The sequence below is a fragment of the Tachysurus fulvidraco genome, chromosome 7, assembly GCF_022655615.1.
Source record: "Tachysurus fulvidraco isolate hzauxx_2018 chromosome 7, HZAU_PFXX_2.0, whole genome shotgun sequence".
Lineage (NCBI taxonomy): Eukaryota > Metazoa > Chordata > Actinopteri > Siluriformes > Bagridae > Tachysurus > Tachysurus fulvidraco.
In genome coordinates, this window is record NC_062524.1 from 16,669,555 (window position 1) to 16,679,554 (window position 10,000).

The 10,000-nt window shown below is 47.9% G+C and overlaps 1 protein-coding gene across 1 annotated transcript in view; it reads left to right on the plus strand.

Annotated features, from left to right (window-relative positions):
- Positions 1-10,000, plus strand: part of rnf38 (ring finger protein 38) — a 39,926-nt gene that overhangs the window by 7,634 nt on the left and 22,292 nt on the right. The window contains 1 exon segment of the mRNA XM_047816389.1: positions 8,279-8,340. Within this exon segment, the coding sequence (XP_047672345.1) occupies positions 8,279-8,340 (62 nt within the window).

Here is a 10,000-nt window from a genome sequence, read left to right on the forward strand (position 1 = left end):
GAGTGAGAGAGAGAGTGTGAGCGAGTGAGAGAGAGAGTGTGAGCGAGTGAGAGAGAGAGTGTGAGCGAGTGAGAGAGAGAGTGTGAGCGAGTGAGAGAGAGAGTGTGAGCGAGTGAGAGAGAGAGTGTGTGCGAGAGCGAGAGAGAGTGTGTGCGAGAGCGAGAGAGAGTGTGTGCGAGAGCGAGAGAGAGTGTGTGCGTGTGCGAGAGAGAGTGTGTGCGTGTGCGAGAGAGTGTGTGCGTGTGCGAGAGAGAGTGTGAGCGAGTGAGAGAGAGAGTGTGAGCGAGTGAGAGAGAGAGTGTGAGCGAGTGAGAGAGAGAGTGTGAGCGAGTGAGAGAGAGAGTGTGAGCGAGTGAGAGAGAGAGTGTGAGCGAGTGAGAGAGAGAGTGTGAGCGAGTGAGAGAGAGAGTGTGAGCGAGTGAGAGAGAGAGTGTGAGCGTGTGAGCGAGGGTGCGTGAGCGAGGGTGCGTGAGCGAGGGTGCGTGAGCGAGGGTGCGTGAGCGAGGGTGCGTGAGCGAGGGTGCGTGAGCGAGGGTGCGTGAGCGAGGGTGCGTGAGCGAGGGTGCGTGTGTGTGAGCGAGGGTGCGTGAGCGAGGGTGCGTGTGTGTGAGTGAGTGAGAGAGGGTGCGTGTGTGTGAGTGAGTGAGTGAGAGAGGGTGCGTGTGAGTGAGTGAGGGTGCGTGAGAGTGAGTGAGAGAGGGTGCGTGAGAGTGAGTGAGAGAGAGGGTGCGTGAGAGTGAGTGAGAGAGGGTGCGTGAGAGTGAGTGAGAGAGAGGGTGCGTGTGAGTGAGTGAGAGAGGGTGCGTGTGAGTGAGTGAGAGAGAGGGTGCGTGTGAGTGAGTGAATGAGTGAGGGTGCGTGTGGGTGAGGGTGCGTGTGGGTGAGAGAGGGTGCGAGTGGGTGAGAGAGGGTGCGTGTGAGTGAGAGAGGGTGCGTGTGAGTGAGAGAGGGTGCGTGTGAGTGAGAGAGGGTGCGAGTGGGTGAGAGAGGGTGCGAGTGGGTGAGAGAGGGTGCGAGTGGGTGAGAGAGGGTGCGAGTGGGTGAGAGAGGGTGCGAGTGGGTGAGAGAGGGTGCGAGTGGGTGAGAGAGGGTGCGAGTGGGTGAGTGAGGGTGCGAGTGGGTGAGGGAGGGTGCGAGTGGGTGAGGGAGGGTGCGAGTGGGTGAGGGAGGGTGCGAGTGGGTGAGGGAGTGAGAGAGGGTGCGTGTGGGTGAGGGAGGGTGCGTGTGGGTGAGTGAGGGTGCGTGTGGGTGAGTGAGGGTGCGTGTGGGTGAGTGAGGGTGCGTGTGGGTGAGAGAGGGTGCGAGTGGGTGAGAGAGGGTGCGAGTGGGTGAGAGAGGGTGCGAGTGGGTGAGAGAGGGTGCGAGTGGGTGAGAGAGGGTGCGAGTGGGTGAGAGAGGGTGCGAGTGGGTGAGGGAGGGTGCGAGTGGGTGAGGGAGGGTGCGAGTGGGTGAGGGAGGGTGCGAGTGGGTGAGGGAGGGTGCGAGTGGGTGAGGGAGTGAGAGAGGGTGCGTGTGGGTGAGGGAGGGTGCGTGTGGGTGAGTGAGTGAGAGAGAGAGGGTGCGTGTGAGTGAGTGAGAGAGAGAGTTCCTGTAATCAGCCTTTGTTCCTTTATTGATGAATTTCTGTTGAACCTCACCTGTAACGTGTGTGTGTGTTTGTGTGTGTGAGAGAGAGAGGAGGGGGGGGGGGAGAGACAGAGAGATATTGACCAGAGAATATACTGTATGTGCGAGTGTGAGAGATATACGGTCAGGAGAGAGAGTGAGAGAGAGTAAAGGAGAGATATCGACCGGGATCAAAGAGAAGGCTTTGATAACTAGGGGAGCTCAGCACAGCAAAATCCCATGAGTTCAACACCATCTGCTCACAATACTGAACAAATGCAGCTCATCTCTCTCTCTTTCTCTCTCATTCTCTCTCTCTGTCTCTTTCTCTCTCTCTCTCTCTCTCTCTCTCTGTCTCTTTTTTTCTCTCTCGCTGTCTGTCTCTTTCTCTCTCCTCTGACCGTTCTGTCCTTCCTGCCATGGTTTGTTGTGCTCTGCATGAACGTTTCTTGCCGAACCTTTTCTTGTATCTGTTTCATTATGTCTTAGCTGTTTGTAGGTGTGGCCATTCAGAACACACACACACACAAAGCAAGGAAAAGGGTGAAGTGGTTAATCAGTTCCCTATAGGATTTAGTTCTTCTGTCTGCCCCTCAGCCTGTCTGTCTGTCTGCCCATCAGCCTGTCTGTCTGTCTGTCTGCCCCTCAGCCTGTCTGTCTGTCTGTCTGTCTGCCCCTCAGCCTGTCTGTCTGTCTGTCTGCCCCTCAGCCTGTCTGTCTGTCTGTCTGCCCCTCAGCCTGTCTGTCTGTCTGCCCCTCAGCCTGTTTGTCTGTCTGCCCCTCAGCCTGTCTGTCTGTCTGCCCCTCAGCCTGTCTGTCTGTCTGTCTGCCTGCCCCCACCCTGTCTGCCTGTCTGTCTGTCTGCCTGTATGTCCCCTCGCAGACAGACAGAGACTCTTTTAAGCTGTCTGTTTACTACAGAGACCAGTTTTGCGTGTGTGTGTGTGTGCGCATGTGTGTGTCTGTTCTCAGACACCTGGCACCTGGGAGCACTCCTGCTTGTCCGCTCTCAAACATCGAACATCTTGTTGTCCTCCTGTGTTTCTCTGAAGATGCTGCCAGGTCCAGACCTGTTCTCTGTCCACTCTTTCATTTTTTTTCTTCTGTGTGTGTGTGTGTTTTTTTTTTTTCCTGTGCAGGTGGAAGCAAAAAGACTCGCTCTCATTGAGCCAAGGAGGACGGAGGAGTCTCTGGTCCACATAAAAAGCCTCAGTCTGGCGTATTAGTTTAATTAACACGAGTGATCCAGGCCCAATTAGAGCAGCTTATCCCTACTGCGCTTTCCAAACACACAGACTCACTCCATGTCCACATTTTCTCAAGAGTCCTTAAAGAAGTGCAGCTGTGTGAGAGGTTTAGGGTTTATTATAATTTCCTGATTCGCTCTGTGACTAAAGTAAAATACAGGATATGATCCGTGATCTTGCGCATTAAGCTATGAATCAAATGCCATGAGTCGAACATGTCGAACATTTCTTGTTGTCATTGTTTTGTTTTTGTTTGTTCACCCAAACCTTTTTCAGAGTTTAGAGCCGACTCAGTGAATCGTGTTCGAATCACTTCCTGCAGTTGATGGAGTCGATTCACTTCATGACCAATTCATTTCTGATCATGTTTGGGAAAATAATTAGTGATGAGGAGGTGTGATGAAGCACAGTTACATTACTCAGTGTCTCACACGTTTTCTTTCTCACTCTCCTCCTTATTCTGTCTTTCTCTTCAGTGGCCGTTTTTCTTTTTGTCTGTCTCTCACTATATCTGTCTTTTCTTTTAGTCCGTTTCTTCCTCATTTCCCTGCATAAACATGTAGCCTGATACCCAGCTAGAGACTCAGTGCTTCGATGTGAAATAAACATCTCCTCACACGGTTGTTAGCTAAAGTCGTTGTCATGGAGACTGACCGATTCGAAGCGAATCTGCTGCGTAGTTCCGACTCTTTATTTTGTTTGTTTTCGAGGATGTGAGTAAAGGAGTAGTGGAAGCAGACAGCCCCCCCCCCCCCCCCCCCCCCCCCCCCCCCAATAATATATTAACACTTGGTTCTGTAGCATTGCCAGGCGCTAATTACAGTTTCCATGGTGCTACAAAGCAACGATGTGCAAACTAAAAATAATATTGCTTTAGGTTCCTCATCACATGATCATGTCTTGTTTGACAGGCTGATCCTGGAGACTGATCCTGGATCAGATCACAACTTTTCACATTTATTTATTTCCCAGAGTGTCTGCATCGACAGGCCGATGTTTAAAACTGTAAACGATGCTCGAACACAAATCATCTCTCTCACTCTCACGCGCACACACGCGCACACCCACGCACACACACACACACACACACACACACACCATATTTTATTCAGCTCAAATCAACTCTCTCTCTCACTCTCACTCTCTCTCACACACACACACACACACACACACACACACACACACACACACACACACACACACACACACACACACACACACACACACTCCCACACTCCTCCATTTCCATAACAAAGGGGGGTATTTGTTTTCTCCTGCTTTTGTGCGTCTCTAGGCAACCTCTCCAATAGTTCCGGCCACTTCGGAGCTGGATAGGGAAACGGACCAGCGAGCCACGGACCAGCCGATTTCCCGAAAACCTTTTTTCCTTCCTCTTCCTGTCCAAGCGAGTGAACTTGTTTAAATCCCTTAGTGGAAAAAAATAAATCCTGACTCTCAGTTTAACTCCTCTCTTTTTATTTTATTTTATTTATCATCTTGCTTTGATTAGCAAAAACTCACTTATAGTTCAAGTCTTATAGTCCATTTTTTTTTGCATTTTAGTGACAAAAGTTATATAAGGTCGCTCATCTGCTCCCTTTCGCATACGCAAGCTCACGGACATCTGTGATTGGCTACTGTCTCTGTGATTGACAGGCAGGCGAGGGGATGCCCCTCCCTTTCGAACGGCACAAACAAGTCTGCTTGCTGCCTTTAGGAAACATCAGATGCATGTCAGTTTTGCTGACAAACTAAATTCAGTCCGAACCCCAGACTGAACCACAGTGTTTTTATTAAAGAGCAAAGCCAAAGCCTACTATGGTCAGAACCAGGGGCTGTGTTGTGTGTTGTCATCTTTCCCTTTACCGTGAGTGTGTGTGTGTGAGCGAGAGAGAGAGGGAGAGAGAGCGCATGCATGCAAAAGAGAGCTGAAACGAAAGAGCGGCTGAAACCAAATCACATTTCATGGGGCCCATCGGTGGAGCGAGTGGAAAGGGCTGAGAGTGCACAGGGAGGGAGGGGAGGGAGGAGAGGAGAGAAGGGAGTGGGTGAGTGTGCTCATTTGTAATATTTCACTCATTCGCTGTCTGTTTTTCTGTTTTGCTTTTCATGTGTTTCGCTGTCTGACTGTCTGTCTGCGTGTGTGTGTCTGTGTTGCTCTCTTTTCCGTCTCCAGATCAGCGTGCTTTATTGGTATAAGTTGGTAATCCTGTTGTTTCCAGAGTGAGTAGATTAAACTGAAATCTGTATGTAGAACACACATCTGCTTCAGCGAAACACATGTCATTAACAACAACACAACAAACAACAACAAAAGATAACCTGTTTATTTAAAGTGTCTGTGTGAAGAGAGGAAACTGGCCACAGAGGAAACATTACCCAAACTCCTGAACTCTCTTGATCTCCGAGACTCTCTCTGTCTCTCACACGCTCGCTCGCTCTCTCTCCACTTACTTCCTCTTTTCCTGCACTGTGTTTGTTTGTCGCTTCTTTCTATTCAGTTTGGTTACAGTTATGCAAAGCACTTTGGCAAACACACACAGCCTTCCTTATTGTGGACGATTGTGGGACGATTTGACAGGTGAAGTAAGTGTGTGTGTGTGTGTGTGTGTGTGTGTGTGTGTGTGTTTGTTTGAGGGAGGGACAGAGGAGTATTATTAATGACTGGCATTAGGAGAGAATGAAACCATGTAGGGGGATAGATAAAGGGAGATATAGGAGTCAGGGACTAAAAGGGGCAGGGGTAGAAAGATGGAGGAAATGGATCGAAATAGCCGATGCATTCTCGAGCTCTGAGCAAAATCAATAACGGCCATAAGGGGACGCCTCAACCCCTTAATGTCTCTCTCTCTCTCTCTCTCTCTCTCTCTCTCTCTCTCTCTCTCTCTCCCCCACCATCCCCCTTGGCTATCCAAACCCCCCTTCTTTTCATTTCTCCATCCGTCGTTCTGCTGTCTTCGATAGCGTCCTGTCAGTCTCGTCTCTTCCCCTCTGTCCATCTCTGATGTCATCTATAGAGAAATATGGCCTTTAACGGCGATTCGCCGCCGCGCTGGTCATCAGAGTCCAGACGCTCCGAACAGCCTTTTATATGTGTCACGTGTTTTGATGCAGACTGAAATTATTTAGTTACAGAATATTGTCCTTTGCAGCCAAACACTACTCTCAAATTATTCAACACCTTCTGACCAAACTGGAACAATCTCTGAGTTAGTGTGTGTGTGTTTGTGTGTGTGTGTAAACCTATGTTGCTGTTTCAGAGGCATCCTGGCATGTTGACTCACGCCAGTTCACACGTCCAGACCCCGGCTTCACAGGTGTGAATCTCATAGTGTTAAAGTAGCAGGGATTTCCCAGGGTTCATTGGGGTTGTGCCTGCCATTTTTGTGATTAGTCTTTGCTAGTATTATAACTTTTTTTTTTAATACGATGTTGTACTAGAACTGCTAGTTTTACTACTCGCGCTGGCGCTCTTCCGACTTCCTAACCCTATTTGTACGGTAACTAGTAGTAGTAGGACTAGTATCTTGTTACTATTGGTTACCATAACTACTGCTATTACTACTACTACTAATCTTCTTAGTTTTGTGGTTGGTATAACTAGTTATAACTACTCTTTATACTACTCTAATAGTAGTATTGTACTGCTAGTATTTGAATGGTTACTATTCTACTATATAATATACTATATATAAAATACTATATTAGTAGTATATTTATATTTACAGCATTTAGCAGACGCCCTTATCCAGAGAGACTTACATTTTTATCTCATTTTTATGCAACTGAGCAATTAAGGGTTAAGGGCCTTGCTCAGGGGCCCAGCAGTGGCAACCTGGTGGACATCGGAATCGAACTCACAACCTTCCGATTGGTAGTTTCACTCGTATAATTGGCATTAGTATGATTACTCTTGCTTTTACTAGTAGTGTTTACTACCCTAGCTACTAGACAACTAGTACTGCTGCTGTTCCGCTCGCTACTGCCGTCGCTACTGCTAGCAGTTCCATTAATATTAGTACTAGTATTAAATTAATATTACTACTCGCATTACTAGTTGGATCACATTATATAGTATTCCGACTCCATGTGATGGTCTTTGTGAGCTCTGTAGGTTCAGTACTAGTTTAAACTATGGGACTCCGCATACCGGGCAAGTTTGGACTGATTTGAGCGAGTTTGAGGCGACATGTACACCGACGTGTCGACGATGATGTGATGTTTTTTGACGAAGCAGGAAGTTTCACACATCTGTTATTTGATCATCTGCATATAACAGTAGAAATGAGCCATGTTTGAGTCACAGGGTAACCTGCGTCATCATTGGTGTGTGTGTTTATTTGTGTTAAGTGTTACACCTGTCCTGATCCACTTTATCTCTTTTGTCTGCCTCCCTCACTCTGTCTGCCTCTCTCTCGCTTTCTTTCTCTCTCTCAGTCTCCCTCATTCTCTGTCTCCATCTCTCTGTCTGCCTCTTGCAGTCTGTCTCTCTCTCTCTTTCTATCTGCCTCTCTCTCTCTCTCTCTATACTTCTCACTCTTTGTCTCTCTGCCTCTCTCTGCCTGCCTCTTGCTGTCTGTCTGCCTCTCACTCACAGTCTCTGTCTGTCTGCCTCTCACTCACAGTCTCTGTCTGTCTGCCGCTCACTCACAGTCTCTGTCTGTCTGCCTGCCTCTCGCTGTCTGCCTGCCCCTCTCCTCCACTCTATCAGGTCTCTTTCAGGGGTTAATTAGAGAGTGTGTGTGTGTCTGTGTGTGCGCACGCGCATTTGTTTTATATATGACTACAGAGTCAAGTTTGGTGTGTGTGTGTAAGGAAGTTAGAGTGGGAACACAGCAAGCAAGAGGCTGCATGGTGCAGTACAGTGCCTGTCAATTCCCCACCCACCCACGTACACACACTCACATACACACACACAGGCCTGATGTCGTGTTTGTGACGCTGCGATGTGGCTTATGGCCGGGTTCAGATCAGTCCGTGCCGAGATGAAACGCAACAGATCAGACTCTTACTGAGAAGCACAGAGGATGATTTAATTAGTTACAGACACGCACACGCACACGCACACGCACACACACACACACACACACACACACACTTCTGTCTTGAAGCATCAGAGAAAGGCAGATCTTAGGCAGCATCAAGCAACAAAAAAATTGTAGTCCAATCCCCCCCCCCCCCCCCCCACACACACACTGCTGTCCTTGGAGCAGAGGTTTCAAGGCATCCAAGGGTAACTCCCTCCCCTTCATCTGATGAAATCCAAGCACAAGAGTACATAAAGCATGCATACACACACGTTCATATTGTAATAAAATGCACCAAGAAGATAATTATTATTAAGTAGGATCTTTAGAATCTAATTTGAGCTTTTTATTTTTCTGTGTGTGTTATATTAACATTTACATGTCTCTCTCTGTGTACAGGAGCGATGGGAGGAGTGTATCACTATCATTCTGAGCCGTCCTGCGCAGATGCCACAGATAAGGTAAAAAGCTCCTACACCGGTTTCATGCTCGGTTCTTTATGACAACACTACTAGCTGGTTACCTTCATGGTTATAGTGGAAGGCTCGTTCAGCAGTTTAACTTGCCTTCAGGACTAAAAGGACATTTGGCTCCATGCTTATTTCCCTCGGGACCGTGTCCTCGGACCCGAGCTGACGTCAGATCTAAGGGACCGCTCAAAGAATGAACGACAACCAAAGCAGCACTTAGTTTAGCCTTGTTACATCTGTAAAGCTCATTATATGCTTTGTATCCTGTATATAGTGGTCAAACAGACAAATGGATCAGGGTTCACTTGAGCTTTTAACTCTGGAAATATCCACTCCCTTTAATAGTCTTGTCTTGAAACACATAAACGTGCTAAGTCTACTCCGATGAATAACTGTAACTCCACCTACTGTATAGTAATAAGATTCTGCAGTCTGTTTATTATACCTTAGTGAAGAGAAGGGGGGATAAGGTGGCAGAAACTGGTGGAGATGAGCAGAGGTGTGCTAATGATCTCAGCTCCAGCTGTGGGGACACAGTAGGACAGGCGGCAGGGCGAGAGCAAGGGGAAGTGGTATCTTGCAATAACTAAAAAAAAAAAAGACGCACAATGTGGAAAAAGCGAGAGCGTGTGTTTGGGTGTGTGTTTACGCTCTGCTTGTAGGTTCCGCTTAAGTCAGCTGATGCCTGCTGTTCACATAGGGAGGGAAAAAAACAGGCTAAACTGGTGACTATGTCGTTGCCAGCTACACTGAGGCTAAAAAGTAGTCTTTGGCAGACTATAGTGTGTGTATGTGTGTTGGTCAGAGTGAAAGCTCCACATTCTGCTCTCTCTAACAGCACAGAAAAGAAACTCTGCTTCTGGGAGGTCCTGAAACATAGAGCGCTGAAGCTACAGTCTCTCTGTTTCTCTCGTGTGTGTGTGTGTGTGTCTCTCCATTCCTGGGCTTCCACACAGGCAGGAACAGGCTCTCCTCGCTTCAGAATGTAGAGGCGACCTCAAAATGGGTTTGGCTGTCAGAGAGCGAGAGAGAGATGGAGTGAGCACACAAAGGAGGGAGGGAAGGGAGGGAAAAAGGGCAGTGAGAGGCAGGGAGAGAAAGAAAAGGGCAAAAAATAACGAGGGGGGGGCGGAGTGAGCAAAATAGCCTCTACACTCTAGCTCTTCACGCACAAATAATTGATAGCTTTCAATCACGAGGTAACGATGACGGCACAGATAAGAGGCTCGGCCTCGGTGCTCAGGTCGCTGTGTGGATATAATTATCCCAGAGGTCAGAAGGTTCAAGACTCAGGACTGACAGGAAGTGAACTTGAGGGCCCGGCCCTGCACTCTGACCCCATACTTCCTTTAGGTTTTTTTTTAAGAAAAGCTCTAAAGCAGTTAGTTCGATATCTCCTGATCGCAGTGGATATGATGCTCACTAAAGCCACAAAAACATTTTTAACTTCATGTTGTAAACTTGTAAGTAAGATTCCATGATATTATCAGCTTATTAAACACAGGTAGGTTATTGTGGCCTGTGAGATCAGTTCTTATAGACTTATTGAAGATAAAAATAACACTCCAATGTCTACAAGTCTGCACTGTCGCTTTTAAGCAGCTGCTGATGGAGGGATTAGTCACATTGGGCAAAATAATCAACTTCTTAG